Genomic DNA, 21,478 nt, shown 5'->3' with positions numbered 1-21,478 from the left:
TGAAGCTTTGTTCGTGTGAAATAGAATAGGAAAGGGTCAAAGTCAATGACACTGCGATCAAAAGACCAAATTGCTCGCTGGTCAAATTCAAAGCTCAACTATCGAAGTTTAAATCCAGAAGGCAACCAAGGAAACCCACACGCCAAAGCTTTGCGATAAACCGCCATCGTCGTTAGGTGGAGAAGTGCATGATTTTTCAAGCGTACGTCGCACCTTGTAAACCTCGTCTGCAGCATTCAGTTGTGAAACGGAAAGCACGTTTTTGCAGCCTCCTGTCTCTCGTCCTTCGCCCATGCAGGAATTGGTTTTTGTAAAACCATTAGCCAACTAGCCAGCAACCATCGAAAGTCTTATAAAGTAATGCCTTTCCACGACAGGCAATAACGTTCTACTATAATGCGGCATTTATTCTGTAAACAATTCCCGATGACTGTAGTAAACGTACTTCTGTGAAATTAAAAACGTTTCTACCGTAGTTATTGAAGTTACGGAGCGTCGTCCATCACAATTTTTTAGAAGGCAACCCCGAGCTTTGTTTTTCGCTTGTGCACGACGCCGTTTTGTCATCAACTGCCTAAAGCCAGCGCCGCAGCATTCCTGGATCGGCTGCACACACCGGTTTTGTAGGAGCATTTAGCTGCACGATATTCCTCAATGCGCCAAACTTCATGAAGGCATGAAACATTTGAAGGAAGGAACGGACCTGCACTTCCCGCTTGACTTTTAGCTCGACGCTTTGAGCGTTGGTTGCTATTTGTAATTACTGAGTATGGGCGTAAATCACACACATGGCATGCCTCGTAGAGGTCGCCTCTGCTGTCAAGATTTACGGACGTGAAAAAAAGTCCTTGAGGTTATCTACGCGTTGCCAGCCGTACCGCAACAGAACGACAGAGAGGCATGCACAACTACGCTGCGCTTACCACCACAGGCATTACGCTGACGAGCGGTTCGCCACGGGTGGCGCTGTTCGCTGAAGCGACGGTGGTGCCATACAACGGCCGCCCGGTTCCTGTAGAGGCAGCTGGCACTTGCCCTTATTTTCACTTGGCAGCAGTTGCCTCCCTCTTCTCGCCGGCTTCATGCCAGAAGGGTTCATTTACGGGATAAGTGACTTTTCACTTCAGCGTGCCATTTGAAATTCTATCAATAGCAACGGCCGACCGATTTCGCGCGCCGAATCGCTCACCCATCAAAATGTATCGCTCTTGTGCATATGCTTTGCATCCGGTGAAGTTAGTAAAACTAACGCAATGTTTTATTATAGTCCCTTTACGCCAAAATACAGACAAAAGTAGGCACTCACACCAAAAACGTAAATTGCAAGAACCACTGCGAATGATCAGAGGTAAGAAAAACAAAAAAGAAACAGCGATCAAGATGCGGTCGGTTACCGCCATGAAAAAGAGCTTCTAAAAAGAGGTTTCAGCACTAATTTTCAGGAATATTGGCAAGAAGTTTACACAGCGCAGTGTTTGAATAAGCCGTTCATGAGTGTCCGCTTAGATAACCGCCGTAACTTCTTTCGCTGGTGCTTAGCCGAGAGAAGCAAGAATTCCTCATCCTACCATTTGTATACAAGAATATTTCGCACGGAGGGGGTTTTTAGCGCCGCTTGTTTAGAATAATTTCCTGCCGGCCCGCTAGAAGAAACAGGTTGGACCGCAACGGCTTTACATCGGCCCCGACCATGCCGTCGGGCGCGGTCACCCGAATCCGCTGTACAAGCCTCACGAGCACGAAGAACATGTCCGCATGTGCGAGCTTCTCCCCGGGGCACGACCGCGGTCCGAGACCGAAGCTCAGCAGGGGCGGTGTCAGGTCTCTTGCGCGGAGCTTGCCCGTAGCCGGGTCCAGAAACCGTTCTGGCCGGAACACTTCGGGATCATCCCAAAGTAGCGGGTCGTGGTTGACGCTGTAGACGTTGTACAGCAGCCTGGTGTCCTTGGGTATGGGCATACCGCCTGGGAAGGTTGAATGGGCAATGTACATTGTAAACACAACCTGCCCTTTCGTGAAAGTTTAAGCATTGCTGAGACTGCTACTTGACCCCCAGTGCGTGCCAGTGCACGCTGTTGCCTTTGTGCACCCCGAGTTTGTGACAATGTTAGAAAAAAAAAACTAAAAAGAGAAAACAGTGATATCTGAATTCCTGCAAGAACATGTATACCGTGATTCCTATAGGAAACACGCCGCTTATCTCGCAATCACGCTTTCTATTAATCATGCTCATTCCTCGTTCGCATACTTTCACCGAAAACGAGCTCTGCTTTCTGGTGCATCTGGACCCATTTCGAGCGTACAGGAATTAACTATCCCAAACCGACGAGACGTGCTGCGAAGGAAAGCATATATGCAGCCACTTGATATCGGAAAGTAGCGTTGAAGCCTTGCAGAAACTGTAATAGTTACGTCTCTGTATCGTGATGTGGCCGACGTGTGTAGGTATACTGCATCATTTAAAATTAAACAAACCAGTTTCTGGGATATTTTGATATGATTGATTGATTGTAGGGTTTACGCGCCGACGCAACGCAGGCGATGAGGCGCGCCGTACCGGAGGGCTCCGGATTAATTTTGAACACCTGGGAACCTTTAACGTGCGCCGAAGTGTCGCACACACGGGCGTTTTTGCTTTTCGCCTCCATCAGAAAAGCGGCCGCCGCGACCGGGAATCGAACTCGCAACCACGTGCTCAGCATATTTTGCTATGCGTTCAAGGTGTTTGAAATGTGATCTACAGGTATGTGATGTCAAATTTAAGCTCAAGCCTACGGAGACACGAGAGCGATTGATGTTGGTATCGATTACAGGTATCTTAATGCTGCAGTAATGGTGTCAGCCGTCATTGCCCCATCCCACACCGCGAGCCCGTACTTCGGCTCTCTGCCCGTCTTGATACTACCCGTTGACTTGCCGACTATTACCGGAACGTTTCTCGGCGCCTATGGGCCTTTATCGCTTCATCATCATTAACAGGCCGCCAGGTCCACTGCAGCACGAAGGGCTCTCCCATCTACTTCCAACCGCTCCTGTCCCGTGCCGCTGGAGTGCATTCTTTGCCTGCGAATTTTTTTAATGTCATCCCTATTTTTCTAAACCCGTCTCTCAGTGTCCACTCTGTCACAGTGGTAGGACCACCGATTGTCATTTCGCCTAATTACGAGGCTAGCCCAAGTCCATTTCTTTTTCTTCGTGGGAACTATGATACCGTCTGCTCTCATCTGTCCTCTGAATCAGGAAGCTCGTTTCCTGCCTCTACGTATTACTCCGATCATTATTCGTTCCATAGCTCGTTGAGCCGACCTAAATTTGCTCTTAAGTTGTTAAGTAAGGCGCCAAGTTTCCGCTCCATATTTCATAACCGAAGAACGCATCGGCTGTATATTCTCCTCATTAGTGATAGAGATGGCTTATTTTCCATTATTTGGGAGTGTTTGCCGAGTGCCCCCCAGCCGATACTGATTCTGCGCCGGATTTCTTTCTCGGGGTTGGGATCAGCGCAGACGACCTGACCGAGGTAGTTATAATCTTCTTGTTCTATATATCGTTTCGTTACCTGTGATGAACAGGGCGCTTTCGGCATGTTTATTCATTATGATTTTAGATTTATTTATATTTATTTTTAGCCACATGGCGTTGTTTTCTGAATTTAGTTCCCCAAGATTTTTTTGCTGATGTTTTGCAGACTCGCTGAGCAAGGGTATGTCGTCTGCAAACCTCAAGTGGCGAAAATGCGCATTAGCACCCCAAGAAGCAAGCAACCCTCAAAAATTACGCCATCATCCGTACAGCATAGTCAGTTTCACTTTGTTGTGGAGCCACCGATGGTGTCAGTTCCGTCTGTGACGTCACATGCGTCGCCAAAGGCTCGCACCAGCCTCTGAGCCCACAAGTGACACAATTTGAGCTCGCTACCTCACTGTCGCCTCAATGCGGTCTTTCCTATCCATTCTTTCCGAAGTAGAGCGACCACAAGCGCGAATTGCACTTTCAAGGTGTGGAAGCATTGAAACTTATGCATCATTCCATCTATCTGAACGTGGCTTTGGATAGTATTCTGGGATTACATGTATGTTCGGCCGTCTAAACATTTTGTTACAGGGGTTTTTTCTGGGGGTAAAAACCTAATCAGAAACTGTAAAGAAAGCGAATGGGAGAGGTTCCGCAAAAAAAAAAAAAAAAAGATAAAGAGGGAAAGTGTCAAGGTTTCGCGTTCCAGGATGCTGCAGACGATAGGGTGGGTGAGGGAGTATAAGTGGCGAAGTGAGACGGGAAGCGTGATAATTGCGGCGTTTCTGTACCAGACAATCACATAACTTCACGTGCTGGCTTCTAGCTCTGGGAGAGGTCGAAACACCCAAATCCTTAGGAAATAGCTTCGCTCGCCCTGCGTACCACTCATAGTTGTTATTTTATTGAGTTGTACTTTGTTTGTTTGGCCTTTTGAATGGGGAAGAATAAGTTGGGCTTGGAGGGGACGGTAGCGGGGAGTCGATAGGCAGACGTCGACCACTGAGGTTGGCTCGGCGTTTGGAGCCCATATCCAGCACGTGGCCGGGAAGCGGGGAGAGTGAAGTGTGCACCAGCCGCCTTGCTGTGTATGCAAACCGAACGGTAAATAAACAGCGTCTCAGTCTCGTCCGCGTAGCCACTGAAACAGCCTTCCATCCTGCAACGAGTACCAGTGTTCCCTCACGGGTTGTCAGGAACCCACAGAAATGACGTGACTTAGTAGAGCTTCCGTGCTTAAAAAGAACAAATATCACCAGTGGCACACGAGTAATCCCGGTGAATACGACATCACGAATCCTCGTCGAAAAATACATGCACAGCGACTATGGGTAGCCACGGTTTAATGAGAGGCTAGAAACGAGGCAGCCATAATTCTTCGATTCAGAAACGGTCCGTAGTTGAGCATTCCTCAGGATTGATTGGTCGAATAAACTTCATTCAAGACAGCAAGCGCGATGTTAGGGCGCCCGCCCGATGAGGAAGTTTCGAAAGTTTTCCCCCCGACGTAAACCCCTTAAGATACCAAAAAACCTCGTCTTACCCAGCTGCGAGTCACAAGACGCCTTATGAGGCAATCCCAAAGGAGTGATAGGGTAGAAACGAAGCGTCTCCAATATGCAGGCCACTGTGTATGGTAGCCTTTCTCTGTCCTTCATTGTCGGGGGTGATTGTCCTAAAAATCAAGGCAGAAGGTAGCGCAGTGTTGCTCAGCAGGGACCCAGAAATATATTTGCAAGTTCGCGCACTTTCTTATTAAGCTAGGAAACGGAGTACAACAGCCATCGTAGGGATTCTCAAGCCAACGCAAGATTTGCATATCTCTACGAGCTATATTGGTGGGCGCAATGCTGGCAGCGTTAATTGCAGGTTTGGTCAGAGACGGGCGCCGTTCATTATTGCGAGCAGCGGCGGCGTTTCATTGCAGCTGCGCACTCACGAAGAGCGCATAATGAGATGTGTTATGGTATTCCGCTCCGCACAGGAACACCGGTGCTTTTATAATTACACGATGGCGTGTGTGCCTACATCCTGTGAAATTTATGCCCGCACGCGCGTCCAGCCGGTTTGTTCCAATGACAAGCGTGCTTTCTGTACTCAAACCAGCCCTAACTTAATGGCCTAAAAATCGGGCCTCTAACGTATCCTTGCAACGATAAGAAAACAGCAACAACATCATCATCATCATCATCATCATCAACATCAACAACAACAACAACACACGCACAGGCAGACGCACACTCACATACACACACACACACACACACACACGCACACACACACACACACACACACACATGCACACACGATGCCACTGCACAACGTATTTGATGCAAATTCGCAGCGTCAAATTACGTTTTACGCAGCGTCAAATTAGTGGCACAACCCTTCAGCTGAAGCAAGGTTTTTCGTTGTTTTTATTGGCCCTTTAAACAAAATTTCAGAGAAAGCTTACCTATATGAGCGTCAACTTCTTTTTGAATTTTGCTTTGAATGCTAGGCTCCCTGGATATCTTGAGGAGGAGCCACTGAAGCTCACCGACAGACGTGTCTGTTCCAGCTAAGACATAAATGGATTCAAAGCGTTTATCACCCCGTACTATAGTTTTCCGGATGGCAAAGAAAAAGTTTAAGACCTTAAGGGGACATATTACACTTATAAAGACAGACTGAGCGATTCTAAACGAAGGAATGCAGCAGTATGCGTCTGCGTTATACCTTGAGGCGGAAGCCCATACGCCGGTTGCGCTATCCCTTAGATTCGTCCTTCTAGTAGATGGTTGCTAATTAGTTCAACCTAAAGGCGCTTCCCCACATCGTGCGCGCGTGTAATGGTCTTCCCTACAACATTGCCCTTGAAGTCGGGAATGAAAGACCGCTTCACCATCGCCGTACCCTGTTTGAGTGATTGATCTGGCGCTGGTGCTCAGTGGCCCAAGCGTTTTATACCGCTGAGAATGGGAGCGCGATTCTGATTGCCGACGGCAAAGTTCGTTTCCCTGCTGGAAGTGGTATACAAAGGTGCCCGTGTGAACTAAACCTCGATGCACTGTTAAAGCTCTATAGGTAATTTAAGTTATTTCTTTGCCCTCCGCGCCTCGTAGATCAGGAGTGAACATGTGCTGGCGAAGCACCCTGCGAATATTGAGTTCTTACAATAAGTGACAACATATCCTTATCTCATACACATGGTAACGTTTCCATGTTGGCGCAAATTTGCAGCCTTCCCTCCGCTCACGTTCACCCACTGTACATAAAATTGTATCTCGCTCTAAAGTGAAACGAACAACGTATCTGTTGTTCGATGATATTGGATTTACTTCCGAGGCGCTCTGCATTTTATTTGCTCTACAGGTGTTGCCTAATATCAGTAGCATTCCAGAAGTATCTATTGATGGGTTATAAGACATCAGATTTAGTTTGATACATTACCCTGCACGTACGTATGTATTCTGATTGTTACATTTTTGCAGTACTGTTCATCATAACTGAACTGCCCCGTTCGTTAATCTATCTGGCCCTTGCAGCTTCTGGATGTAAATTACCACTTTTGTGTTCTCTTTTACCTCCACATCTCTTCCTGAATTTGCTTTACTTCAAAGTTTTATAGATTATCTATTAACTTCAAAATGCGTACTCCCAATCTTTGCAATCTGAGCTATGTTTAGAAGTTAAGTTGCTGTTTCCTTGCCATAATATCTTTACTTTGCGATACACTAATGCTTCATTCTGAGGCTGCGTACTTTTTTTTCGCGTGCACGAAATTTAATGTTCTCGTATCTTTTTTGTAATTTTAATCTTCTCTGAGTGAACTAATGGGACCTGTAAAATATTTTGACTTGATCAGCGATTACGACTAAACAAGTGTGTGGAATTTAACGGCCTTCATACAGCCACGGCCGGCGTGGAGCACACAAGCCCTCGCACGGTGTGGACTGCCGTGATAACACTGGTCCATTCCAGGGGAAAAAGAAAGACGAAGAAAACTGATTAGCTTGTGATCTTCTAGATTTTAGCATGCCAAGCATGGGAAGTTCGTTTACTAAACCCTTTCGTGCGTTTTAAAGCGAATCTTTCTATGCGTCATTCACTATGACGTCACCCCAAAACCCACTGCAGGAAAGCCAACTTTCTCTGACGATGATGATGATCGCGGGAGAAGTGGAAGGTGGTTGAAATGCGAATCTTTATCTGGGTTCGAAGTCCAAAGTCAAAGTCCAAAATCCGAATTGTTATGCTCAAAACGCACTGCAGGAAAGCCAACTTACATATTGGGTGTCCACAACGGCTCATCAAGGGGCGCCGTGAGAAGGAAACGCATCTCGTGGTGTGATTCGAACCTGGGTTTCTCGCGTTATGAAGCGGACACCTATCCGAATGCGCCATTCCGACACCGTCGAAACAGTTTGTATTTTAGACTTTAATTTTGACTCAGGTCGTATGGGAGAAAGCTTCGCGTTTTAACCATCTTTCTCTTTAAAGGAGCTTTGAATTTTTTTTTCAGCCGCAGATAACGCAGAATTGGCGCCCTTTGCCTTGTTGTTCAAATTATGATTTGGTCGTGTCGTACTCGGGGTCCGCTTAAGCGTTCTATAAACTCTACAAATTCTACAAGTTCTACAAATTCTACATAAGGAACACCCAGTGGTGTTGCATCACCGGGCCAATGAAGGTAGTGCCTTGCCTCCAAACAAATAAATCAACCAGGATCTGCACCATGTTGCCCTCGGTCAGGAATTCGGCGTCGCTTTTTTCCTGCATCAGGGCTTCCTCTCTCGCCGACAGCACTGCGTGGGTGAAGTTCTCTATTTTTCCCAAAAAGGGAATATCATTTAGGGGCCCGCATAATAAATGAAAATTGGTAACACCAACACAGCCTTGATTTGATTGATTGATTGATTGTAGGCGCAGCGCAGGCGATGAGGCGCGCCGCCGTAGTGGAGGGCTGCGGATTAATTTTGACCACCTGGGGATCTTCGACGTGCGCCCAAATCTCGTACACAGGGGCGCTTTTGCTTTTCGCCTCCATCAGCCTAGATTTCCGATGTTGTAACCCCGGAGGAGAAAAAAACTTGCTTGGTTGCAAATTGCGTACGAAAGCGGCAGCGTTCGGGCGAGGCTGAGCAGATCACCCTACCTAAACTGGTGAACAAGAAAGCGCGGCTTTCTACGCGCGCAAGGCTATCAAGTCGGATAAACGTATCGCGCACTCTTTTGTCCGAGGGAGCCCGCTGCGCCATGATGGCCATTGTACAAAGCATCGTTTGCGCGCGCATGATGAGAAAACTGGTGTGTAAGCACAAAAGTTGCCGCGGAAATCGAGCGCCCTGATAGGCGAGCAAGTCTTCTCACGTTGTGGCAAGCACCTTTTAACTCTACTACACGCACCTTCCGTTTTTACCGCTCCCCCTATATGTAGGATACACCCACACCGATGCAGGCCTGTATACCCGATCAAAATTTTGCAGCCTGCCTTCGCCAAGAACAGCCACCGCTTTTAAAGCATTTGACGCAAATTTCCTCGATACAGCGTGCGTTGCGTATCAACTTCAATCCCCTATATCAAGAAAACGCTCTAATAAAACATTAGAAACTTTGTAGTTTGCGCGCCTTACCTGAGACGTAACTTTTCTTTGCGTCTTTGTTGAGGCGGTTAATGATGCGGCTCATTTTCCCGGACAGTTCTTTATACTTTTTCTCCCTCACATAGTAGATAATACCAAGCCAAGGCGCTATGTCACTTGGAAGTCCATTTGGCGCCAGTTCAATATAGGCATGATTGATCGCTTTAATGCGAGCGAGGTCGGAACTGCCGGAGTGAAATCTAAAAAAAGCAAACATTCAGACAACACAAAGGGGAGCAGTGAGCTCTGCTCAAATCGTATACGAATAGTTCGCGCTGTATGCGTCAAACGGGAGTGCAATTTTTATTTTCCTTACATACTGGCGGAACAGGCAGAGTGCGAGCGAGCATATTCTTCAATGGAATGTCTTGAAGGGAACTTTTCAACAGTGTAGGTAAAAATTGGTGAGCGCATGGGAAAAAAAGTGGCAACAAAGAGCAGCGACACCGGTTATCTGCAGGTAATTACAAGGTCACAGTATAGTATAAAGGAAAATGACTGTGATTCTAGATGAGCGGAGAAGAGTTGTAGATGTAACCATTTCGAAACTTCGTAAACAACCTAACGTTATAACAGTACCTAAGCCATCGTCTTACCATACAGCGTCACCATTGCCCATTTACGTGGAGGACGTTGAAAAATAGTTTTGTGCTCATTTCAATCGTTTCATCTTACAAATATAGTGTTTTAAAAATGGTTATAAAACAAGCTGGCACGCTACTAGTACTCGTAGCGTTAAACTTACTTGGCGCCGAACGCACACATCGCAAGGATATTGACCATGATGAACATGAACGGATCCCTGGCGTCGACCTGCACGGGATTGTCTCCTAGAGTGTCAACGTAGGCATCCACAACTTCCGTACAAAGTTTCTCGAGTGATGTGCCTACGGTATACTTTTTGTTTCGGCAACATAAGAAACAAAAACACGTGAGCAAGCCAAATACAGCGGTAGCCCCCAAAGTGCATGATTCTCTTTTTTAATTTCGTGCGGTAGCATGCCGCTTGTTCACTCACTCACTCACTCACTCACTCACTCACTCACTCACTCACTCACTCACTCACTCACTCACTCACTCACTCACTCACTCACTCACTCACTCACTCACTCACTCACTCACTCACTCACTCACTCACTCACTCACTCACTCACTCACTCACTCACTCACTCACTCACTCACTCACTCACTCACTCACTCACTCACTCACTCACTCACTCACTCACTCACTCACTCACTCACTCACTCACTCACTCACTCACTCACTCACTCACTCACTCACTCACTCACTCACTCTAGATTCTTTCGCATGTTCGAACCCAAGTAGTTCATACGAGCACTACTTCCCGCAATTAATTATGGCCGGCGTGCGCTATCGTGCAAGGCGGAAGTGCAGGGAAAGCTGGCCGCCCAAAACGACTTCGCGAATCTCACAGTCCGCAGAAATACAACTCGGGGAACGTCCGCTTTTCTCATTTGGGCACTCTCATTTAACCCCAGATGCAACGGCAGTCGTAAAGCGTGCACTCCGCCACTGCACGGAGCAACCCAGGCGGAGCCGGCCTGCAGAAGTTGCGTAAACGCTCCAGATGCGGCGGTGCTTACGTTGACAGCAACTCTACATTCCTTGCGCAGACTGGCATCAATGTGCCAAACAATCCAAATGTCCACCGAATGCACGTTCGTGGCAGAACGTTTTGTTTCTCGCGGGTTTCGATTTTTTGTTGTTACAGCGTCTAACGGCGGTGTTTCGTACAAGTATAGTGTATTATTGCTAGTGATAATACAATTACACAAGTACAGCACGTGTACAATTGCACATAAGTACCAACTCATGAGTACCAAATCATGGGCACACTCTCCCGGCGAGTGCATGTACGCACCCGGGAGTCAGTCGTCCTCAGACTTCTTTTTTTTTTGTTTATGTCTGTACTCACTCAGCGTCGTACTCACACGTGAGCTTGAGTACGAGCGAGTGTATTCACTGGTGAGTGTTCCGATAGATTCCCAGCGCCATATGAGGACTAAAAGCTTTTGCCAGCCCAGAGTATTGTAAAAAATTTCGCCGTGCACTCCGCACAGGTGGTTAATCAGCGAAACTGTAACGTGCGGCCGGTGTTTGACGTATGATGCGTTGCGTACACATTTCAATGTAACGTGTGGCGGGTGTTTTGCCGTTGCCCTGTGGGCGCTGCTCCGCCCGCACCGCCCGCAGTTATCGCTTGAGCTGTGATTCACGAGTAGCTCGCTGCAGGCGCGCTCCGCACCGATTAACCCGGGCAATCTTTCTCCCTCCCGTCACTTTGAACTCCTCATCAAACCGTTTCTTTCGCGCTTTGGCACGGGTAGCGCCAGAGGAGTTTTCTCCGTACACAGGACCTCTGTGTTTTTATTTCGGCTCGCCTTATATAGCTTTGCTTTAGTATATCACCAAGTAATTTATCCCTAAAATTAACTGGTAAATGTTTGAACAAGGTACAAGAAAGTGGAGCAGTTAAAGCCTGCCTCCACGCCATATACGATACAGGGAGCGAGCTGTTGCCCGCGCAGCGCGGCTGCAGGACAAACTCGCTACAAATGTTCTATTTCACATTGGGCACAGAGGGGAATCTTCGCAGCCAGTCTAGAGTTTGAAGTTATGGGTATGCACTACGCCATGGCGTGCACGGGGCTGCACCGCCCTTCGATCGTTTTGCTAAGGTTGAGGGGGAAGAACTGATTGCCACAGGTGTAAACGGCATAAAGAGTGTGGGTCCAACCACTGCGTTGTTTGCGCAGCCCGTCCAGTCCCGAAGATAAGGCCGTTGCTGTTCTCTTCGGAAAAAGGAGCTTGGGAGCTATTTAAAGAAAGTCAGTAAAGTGCGCTGGCGGCTACGGTGGACACTATGTTGGTTTGCATGGCAGAGTGGCGAGACAGCTACTGAAAAAAAAATATTTAAAAAAATAATTGACGAGTTAAAAGTGTATTACAACTAAATTTCTCCTAGCAATGAGTGAATGAATTTATTGCTAAGATATTGAAAGAAAAGTCCTCTAGCAGGCGTAATTTGTCACACGTAGGGGGACAACGGGCAAGTTTAATATATGTGAACTTATTTTTAAGTGGTGTGAGATTTGTTTACGTCATTAAGTATTTGCTAGAAGGGAAGTTGAGTCGGGAAGTTTTTCTTTCCGCTTGTGATAAGGTTCGAACTTAAAAGAGTTCTTTCTAGCTATTTACGCCCCAAAAGATGATTTACCCTCAAGTGAGCACATGAACTTTTCTGTACAGCGTTCCATTAAGCTTTTCACATCTTAAGCTGGCGCGTGATAGAGCAACTGGGGGTTGAGAAAAAAATCGTTATAATTTATTGAATCAACAATGTGTATTTTCGATTAAGAGTTTGCTTGCATTGGCGCCTGCAGACCACGAGCACACAGGGTACGGTATGTTCTCACCTGACAGCCGTAAGGGCCACTTTGCGAATGGCCTTCCAAGTAGGATTGTAGTCTTCGAAGACGATGTCAGAGTCACTGTGCCTCTGTACATCCGCTGTTCATGCACGAGCACGAAGAAAGAGATACCTTCCACTGGTTAGGAACATGCGCCATCCTATGATCTGCTTTTAACCATCGCGTTTGTTATGCAAGCTATCCTTCTACTCCTGGTCATCAATGTCTATTATTCATAAGGGGAAAAAGTCAATGGAAGGAAGAAGCGCCAGCAACTCGCGTATTAGAAAAAAAAATGATATCTTTTCAGTTCGTTTCGACAAGTAAATATTTTAAGCCCACAAAGGCCTTTGGAGCACTAAAGCCCAGTGTTAAAGCCCACTTGGGACGTACGCCGCGCTTCCCGTCAAGTATCGGCATCAAGGAAAGAGGACGACGACGTGGGTAGCACGTCACATCATCATAATCATCGTCGATAGTGTGGCTGTTTGTGTGTAAGATCATGAGAAAATAAAGAAATCAGGGAAGGCTGCACTCACGTGCAAGTCTTGACTGGCGAAGCTGTTGTGGGGGATCACCGACCGACACAAAGTTGAGTTTTAGTATCATTGTAGTGTCTTGGTTTACCTCGGCGGCATGGAATTTCATTGACTTTATGTTGAGCCAAGCCAGAGTGAGCTCGTCGTCTTGGCCGACGTTATCGTACGCCACTCAGCGAGAACAACTTGTCGTCTCTAGCGGATGCTTTGCACGCCGGGACTCTCAAAGCGCGGCCTCTACCTTCGCCGTGCGAACTATTTGCGGCAGGGTCATGTGGAGTCAATGATCACCTACAGCAGCTTCGACATTCAAGCTGCGGCTCTTTTACGGTACACAGCGCATGCGCAAGACGACACCAGGAGGAACGAACGAGGCGTGTACGTTATAACGTGTCTTTCTCGTTCTGAGCAAGCGTTGCTACGGCACGGTGAACGCTGGAGTTCTTTTGTGGCCAATGTTGGCCAATCTCCCAAAGTGGGTATGCTTATCTTGACATACGTGCGCTCGAGGCACGCGTGCACGGGCGCTCGGCATTTTCTTGGTATTTGTAACTGCGAAAACCATGTACGAACGATTTGCTCAGCAGCTTCGCTGTTAAAAGTGGTGGCTACAGATGCGTTTCTGGCGCACCAATGTCCCAGATCCTGTTGTTCGCAAAGTAGTCTAGTACAAAGCTTTCTGTCTCCATTAGATGTTGCGATTAATAGTGGGAGTTCATCTATTGACAGGGGTAATACACTTCGATAAACTTCAGGAAAATCTTTTCCCAAAATGCAAAAACTATTATCTGCCCGACTGCTCAGTGGTCTCCTCCATGGAGTAGCCTCCCCTAAAATCATTTGGCCTCAACTCAGCAACGTACTATAATATACACAGATGCTTCTCAACGTGATGAAAAATCCGAAAATTTTCGGTTCGTCTGGTTAATTTTATCCCCATATTTTATGAAGATTTCTTGGCAATAGTCTTGGCCCAACGAAAGTTGGACATATCGATATCGTCTCCAGTCATAGGTTCGGATTCCTATCCGTATGCTTAGCCCTTTTTTCTCCTAAAGACACCCCTCTCCCACAGACGTTTTGATCCCTTCTGCCATTAGCACCTTACTGAAATTCGCCTTTTTGGGGTTACTGGATATGCGGGGACCGTTTTTATCGAAGCAGCAGTCTCACTAGCAAGGATAGCATTCTCCGGGCCCGTTGTAGACGTCATTGAGCCAACTATTTTAATAATCGCAAGGTACCGTAGGTCGTTTAAACTTTAAGGGCAGCAAGTATCGGTTTTATTGTCGTTGAAAGATTTCTGCAATCTAAAATTGTCGTGAAAGGCTGCTTGGTGCCCTTCATGCGACCCTGGCGAAAACTGCTGTGCAGTTAAGCGAGTCTGTCGACCACTACCTTTTGATCTGCCGATGATTTTTAAGCATCAGACGCTAGCTCATTGAGGTGCTCATCGGTGGATTATCACTGTCGGCTTTTCTATCATTCGAGGCTTCAGAAACAGTGCTCTGACGCCGGGATGTTTGCTCTGCCATCAGCGCTTCATCGTCAATTTTAATAGATTTACAGCGTAATTTGGTTCTTTTCATATGGCACCTAAAGGAACTTCTTCAGAAATATACAGTGCTGCGTCTTTTTATTTTCTTTTATTTTGTAACATTTTTTTTATTTTCTAGTTTCCTCACCTAGGGCATAAAAACAACTTTCAAGTCCCTTTAAATTATTTTCCTCGAACACCGTAATTAGATAAGAATCCTTATTTTTCTATAAGTAGTGATGTTTGACTGATCCCCTGATTGGGTATGCGCCAACAACAAAAACTAAAAACTAAAAAAAACTAAAAAAACGAATAAGAAACTTCCTTGAATGAACAGAAATATTCTTCACCTATCTCGTCGTGTACGCAGGCTGAGGCGTACAAAGAACCTTGATAAACCTGATAGTGTGAACGAGTTCCAGAAAGCTAAAAAAGAACTTGCCGCAATGATGGCTTCTGCAAAAGATTTTTTCTTTGGCACACAACTGCACTCTTTACTAAAAAGTAATCCTCGTAAATTCTGGACATCAGTTCTGCCTAGTAGCTGCTCTTTCTCCTCATTCTTCATTAACGGTGAAACCATTACTGATGACCAGAAAATTTCCCCTGCGTTTAATACTTACTTCCACTCTGTATATTCCGTTGATAATCATGTTACTTGTGCTTTTAACTCTCCTTCCGATATCGGCCCAATTTCTGATGTAACTATCAGTCATGCTGGTGTTTTGCATCTCATTATGAATCTAGACGCAAAAAAGGGAGACGGTCCTGATGGTATTCCAAACTCCTTTTTAATTCGGTATGCGTTATGGACATCTCGTTACCTTACCATTATATTTCAGAAGTGTTTATCCTCAGGTATCTTTCCCGCTGCCTGGAAATTGGCCAAGGTTCGGCCGATTTATAAGTCTGGTGATAAGCAGCTTTTCCCAAACTATCGTACCATCTCGCTGACATCACATACCGGCAAGTTGTTGGAGCACATCATTTATAAACATATAATCGACTTTCTTGAAACTAACAATGTTTTATCCAATCTGCAGCATGGCTTCCGTAGGGGATTCAGCACTTTAACTCAGTTGACAGAATTTACCCATGACATTTCTTCAAGTCTTGACTGCGGCCACCAGGTCGACGTAATATTCATTGACTTCGGAAAAGCTTTCGACACTGTTCCGCTTTCTAAGGTGCTTAATAAACTGGGTGCCATCCTAAAAAATTCCAGTCTAGCTGACCTAATAGCCAATTTTCTTTTTATTCGCTCCCAATACGTTAGCTTTAACTCTGGCAATTCACCTCTAATTAAAGTCACATCAGGGGTACCACAAGGGTCCGTTCTTGGTCCTTTGTTATTTTTGATTTTTTATTAATGACTTGCCACAATCCATTACCTGTAAATTACGCACGTACGCCGATGACTGTGTTTTGTATAACACCATTAACTCCGTTCAAGATCACTATCTTCTTAATGACTCCTTTAGTGCCTTTTGCTCTTGGTGTGATACATGGCAAATGAATATCAATTTCCGTAAAACTGTCTCAATGTCCTTCACCACCAGAACGCAGACTTACGTTTTAAACTACCCTTTCAATGACCTAATGCTCCAAAGGGTTTCAGATTATAAATACCTTGGCCTGATTTTCACTACTAACCTCTCCTGGTCTAAGCATATCAATTCAGTCTCCACCAAATCTCTTAATAAACTTGGTTACCTAAGACGTACTCTCCGAACATCCCCACAGGAAACTAAATTACTAATATACAAAACACTAATTCATCCAGTTCCTGATTATGCCTCTATCGTTTGGTGTCCGTACAAAAAAGGAGAAATAAAACAAATTGAATCCTTACAAAAAAAAGCAATCCGTTTCATTTGTCGCCGTTATGACCGCAATTTTTCGCCTACATCCGCCCTTGCAACTTTAAATGTTGCCTCACTCTCTACGCGACGCGATATCGATTCGCTCAAATTCTTGCATGGTATCGTTCACTCAGTTAACCGCCTTTCCGATAACAGATATCTTACGTATGCTATGCCAACCGTAACTCGAAATAATCATGCCCTAAACCTTGCCCCATTTCATGCACACACCAATGTATTCAAATTTAGTTTTTTTCCAAGAACGACAGAACAGTGGAATTTAGTGCCGGGTGAGATGAGGAGCGCATCGATAAATGAATTCCTGCATTTTCTTGAAAGTCGTGTCTAATCAATATTTCCTTGCTTTGTTGTGTTGGTATGTGCGCCCCGTCCTGCAGTGCCCACTCATTGGATGCATAACGATTTTGCTGTGTACATTGGCATCGGGATTTTGTTCTGAATGGAATTGCCATGTGTGTAGGTGTGTATTTTATTTTTTTGTTCCCTGAAGTGGTGAATTTGTAATCACTGCTCCGTATTTCAACGACTCCTGCTATAGCCCTTAAAGAGCTGCAGTATGTGAAAATAAATAAATAAATAAATAAATAAATAAATAAATAAATAAATAAATAAATAAATAAATAAATAAATAAATAAATAAATAAATAAATAAATAAATTAATTAATTAATTAATTAATTAATTAATTAATTAATTAATTAATTAATTAATTAATTAATTAATTAATTAATTAATTAATTAATTAATTAATTAATAACAACAATAACAACAAGGCATTTGGAATGATAGCGCGCTGTGTCGGCTCTTGAATGTTTTTAAAATCCCCTTTAACAGATCATCCGTAACACGCGTTTAGATGAAAGTGAGCCGGACTGTTTAATTTTGATTCGTCAGAAGTTGGGTGTTAGTGTAAAACGTTTTAAAGTTTTGTCGCATTAAAATATCATCGCACGTTCGCATCATTCATGGGCATAAGACCGAACATCTACGTACCTAGAAAACTTCATTCGCCGTGTATTAGCACTAAGTAACAGAAATACTTTTTAATTGCCCATCTAAATACGTTACGATCGAGTCTTCAACCATACCTTAACGTTTAGTCGGGTGAGGATTACGATTAATAAACTTTTATTTAACAGCAAGGAGCCGGAGTTACGGGCTTCGGCTTACACGGACGGGGAAAAATATTATGCGTTCACCAATAAATTATTTACGCCTACTACTAAGTAATTCAAGTTAGCAACGTACTCCTAAATTCCTATATTCGCCCCTGTAACGTTTACGTACTGCGACTCGAATAAAGGCCAGGGAGAGCGAAAAAAGCAACAACAATGAGATAAAACAAAATATGGAAAGAACAGCACACGTAGACAGCGCTGTAAATGTGTGCTTTCCATTTCGCGTTAATGCGCTGTAATGTCTTATACTGTATTTTACTTTCGAGAAATTCATAGATAATGCAAAAAACTTGGTGTCAGCTCATTAAATACAAAGTATTAGGATGACAATTTTCGTAGAATGTAGCTTGAAATTAATACTGACTTTGAACTCTATCGTTTAATGTTCTCTGTGTTTTTTAAAAGGCTAAGCATGGCCACGCACTTTAAGTTTTTTTACCGCTTATTCAGGTCTATTTCGTAGAAAATGGTCTGAGTCTATTTTCGTTATTTCGTTTTACTGTGTTTTTTTTTTCTTTCATTGCGTATTTCTCGGTCTGTGTTTTTATTTGTCGTTTCGTCTGCGGCCCTTATAAGTAGATACCGACTTTTTCAGAAATAACACTTGCTGGTATTCTCAATAAGTCTAAGTTTTTCTAGCCGTGCTAGTTCAAAGCACTGCTTGTTAAATTGTATCTATTTCTCTGTGTGATATTGCGGAAACTGTTTCTTTTTCAGAGAGGGTAAGCCATTTTCAGATGTTGCACCGCCACTTGCTTTCCTATCCTCAAGTTTTGTCTTTCCACGTAAAAAAAAAAAAAAAAAAACTAAAAGTGAATGTCTTTATTATTGTGACAAATTTTTAGCATCTCTTTTGCTTAACTCTGAAGCTATTCAGTATATTGAGGCTCGAACGTGGCCGACATACGTATCTGTGCTCTTATGTTTATACTAAATCACGCGCTTTATGAGAATTCGATTAGCAGTAAGGGCGGTGTAAAGACCACTCATGTGGTCAGTGGCCAGGAACCACGGCCTCGCGTGTGAAAGGATAGATCCCCGCCGCTCGGTCTAGCGGCACAGAACTACCGACACTACGCTGTGGCCGTCGTCAATTCGCTGCGGCGCATTCGGGAGACGGCTTGTCTGGATGGATGAATGCGGCGGGAATAATCCCCTTTGAGAAAGCAGACGACCCCGCCAAGTTCTGAAGATTGTGCGCGTAGCTGACAACGAAGGGATAATTGTCGTCGTCTGACCGCACGGCAGCGGCGGCTTTTCCGCGAGATCCCATTGTACAGCGCCACCGTCGAAACGGCTGCCTTTCGGTAGCCCCCGCTTCTCACCCCCACTCTTTGGAGGCATGTGTACGCGCCGCCGCGTGCTTGCTCGCCCACGTACAGGCTTTCGACCCGAAGGTGGTGGCGCCTTATCGAATATTCGGCAAATGGCTGAGTGACAGCTGTCTACGTGAATTTGGGCCCTCCCTAACGCGTGTACGAAAGCTAGAGGGGTGTGCTTAAGAGAGAGTAACACCGAGGTGTTATAAGGCCGAACTTGGCCATTAAACAGCATTCTTGTCTGAGCTCTCAGCTAGGCAGGTCCCCGCGAGGCTAGAGTCTCAACCGTTGAAGCTAGTTTGGAATTTGGAGGCCCCTAAGCGAGAGGTAGATTTTACGATCGCGTCGGAAGATCAGGGTACCGCTGTGTACCGGGCAACTAGACGAGTCCTGCGGTGGGAACAGAGTTCCGGCCGCCGTAGCTCGAGTGGTTTGCACACGCTCGGAGCATACTAGAGTTAAACGGAGTTGAAAAGCTGGAGTGACTTGTACGCATTTGGAGCTAGTGTCTCACTTGAAGTTCGAAGTTTTCCCTTTTTACTCATGTACCCAGTTATTCTAATGTAAATAGTTGTATATAAAGTCTTCCTTTCCCTTCATCCAATCCAAACGCCTAGAGTTCGTCAATTCCACCGCCATCTCCGAGAACGTCAACACCATGGCCCTGCGAGCCTCCTGCCAAATCAACCGGAGCCCGGGTGATTGGGTTCCTGATCGGCACCGGACTCCGGGGAGACGAACATCAACAATCTTTACTGGTGGTTTGTTTGGTTATGTTTACTCCCGCTGGAGTCATGTGGGTGATATGAACTGCAACGCATATACTGTTGGGTAAGTTTTGGCTGCCTATATCTCGATTCTCAGGTCATGTTTGGGATGTTTTATAAGTTTGTTAGCCGTTCTTATTACCTTCATTTATATCTGCAATTTAAGAGTGCGTTGAGCACGTGGCGTAACATCTGCAACTGTTACTGTTCCTATTATCCTCTTTAGAATTCTTCTTTTGTTTTTCTTATCTCAAGGTGTGGTGTCATAATCTGAATCATCCGTAGATCTTATCCCCTGTGCACCGAAAACACAAAGCAATGATATTTCGTACACTTCGATAGATATTCAAGTGTTCACCTTTGAAATACTCACTAGTGCCCAGCTTGGCAAGGATGCAGAATTCGAATAATTGGAATGAACTATTTGTTACACTAGCTCACCAATTTTGGTAGGAGGACGGCCGGAAAATTGGTGGCGCTTCTCGGTCAAGGCTTCCTTGATGACATCATATGAATTCAGAACAATGACTGGGTTTGAGCCCATCCACAACGTGAAGGGATCACCATAGGCCTTTGACCAAGTCACAGCTTTTGTGTGCAGCTCCTTCTCTCTGTCGATAGCTGCATGAAAGAAAGAAAGCTTCCCGTAGTAGAAATTCAGGCATGATTTGAGCTAGAACGCATGCTCAGCAATTCCAAGAACAACAGGGGTTGTGACCCGGGAACACTGCACGTAACAAAGACAACAGAGGGCTCAGAACCTTCCAGGCTAGGTTCTGGTAGGCGGCTAAGAAACAGTTAAAACCAGCCGCTTACATGCAATATTAATCAACGCATAAGCCCAGCATACGGGTCCAAATTCTTTTTCGGAGCACTAGTTGGGCCAGTGGTTCTCAAATGGGGATCCGCGGATCTGAAGAGTTCCGCAAGGACACATCATAGGGTCCGCGAGTCCCTCCTTGACACCCCTCTTTTCTCCCTTTTGCCTAACCTTGCTGCTTGTTGGGCTTTGTGAAGCACGGAAGTTTGCGGAACACTGCTTTTGCACAGTGCTGCAATCATGCGAGAAAGCCAGACAGACAAAAGGCGGGAGACGAATAGGTGTATAGTCGAATTTAATTGCCAGAGTAAATAGTTTGACCAAACGACGCGCCTGAACATACTTCATCGTGGGGTCGCCCACCACTTTTTCCAGCCAAGGACGGGTGCCCGGAGGCTGAGAAGTATTGAGTTCGGCCATCATAAATGCGCCAGCCAATAGCGATGGCGGTTTCGCTTAGCAACCACAAGACACGCAAACATCTCGCACTTGCTCACCGAGCAGGTTCCCTATGACGGGTAGCGGAAACGGTCCCTTGGGGTACTGCGAAACTTTGTGGTAGAAGCGTATCACGTAGAAGGTGGCCAGAAATATCACGGTTGTCGTCACCATGCGCCAGCCCCACGCAATGAAAGTCGCTGAAAGGGACATGTTTCCTGCCAATGGAAAAGGAGACGCATTAAGGGCAATTAACGCATCGTAATATCGTTGCGTCAGTCATCGACGGCGTTGTTAATCCAGGAGGCTAATATAACCAATGAAGTGGGAGATGGTGCGTGTGCCGAAGTCGCGTGACTGGAAGGGGCATAAGCTCGTGAAGAACATGAACCATATGCGTGAGTAACGCCTTGTGGCGGGCGAGTTGGT

At 45.5% G+C, this 21,478-nt stretch overlaps 1 protein-coding gene across 1 annotated transcript; it reads right to left on the bottom strand.

Annotated features, from left to right (window-relative positions):
• Positions 1–1,320: 1,320 nt before the first annotated feature.
• Positions 1,321–21,262, bottom strand: LOC144167801 (steroid 17-alpha-hydroxylase/17,20 lyase-like). Its single transcript, XM_077696973.1, has 10 exons — positions 21,109–21,262; positions 20,233–20,412; positions 12,576–12,669; positions 12,397–12,400; positions 9,883–10,034; positions 9,120–9,337; positions 8,193–8,318; positions 5,969–6,073; positions 5,057–5,188; positions 1,321–1,964 (listed from the first exon to the last, which is right to left on the bottom strand). Exons 1-10 carry the CDS (start codon positions 21,260–21,262, stop codon positions 1,606–1,608), a joined length of 1,524 nt encoding a protein of 507 aa, XP_077553099.1. The 3' UTR covers positions 1,321–1,605.
• Between the last annotated feature and the right edge of the window lie 216 nt (positions 21,263–21,478).

This window comes from Haemaphysalis longicornis, unplaced genomic scaffold (genome assembly GCF_048455015.1).
Source record: "Haemaphysalis longicornis isolate Haplotype H1 unplaced genomic scaffold, Haemaphysalis longicornis Haplotype H1 scaffold_2, whole genome shotgun sequence".
Taxonomy (NCBI): Eukaryota; Metazoa; Arthropoda; class Arachnida; order Ixodida; family Ixodidae; genus Haemaphysalis; species Haemaphysalis longicornis.
Note: the sequence above shows the minus strand (reverse complement) of the source record. Positions and strands in the feature narration are given on the sequence as shown.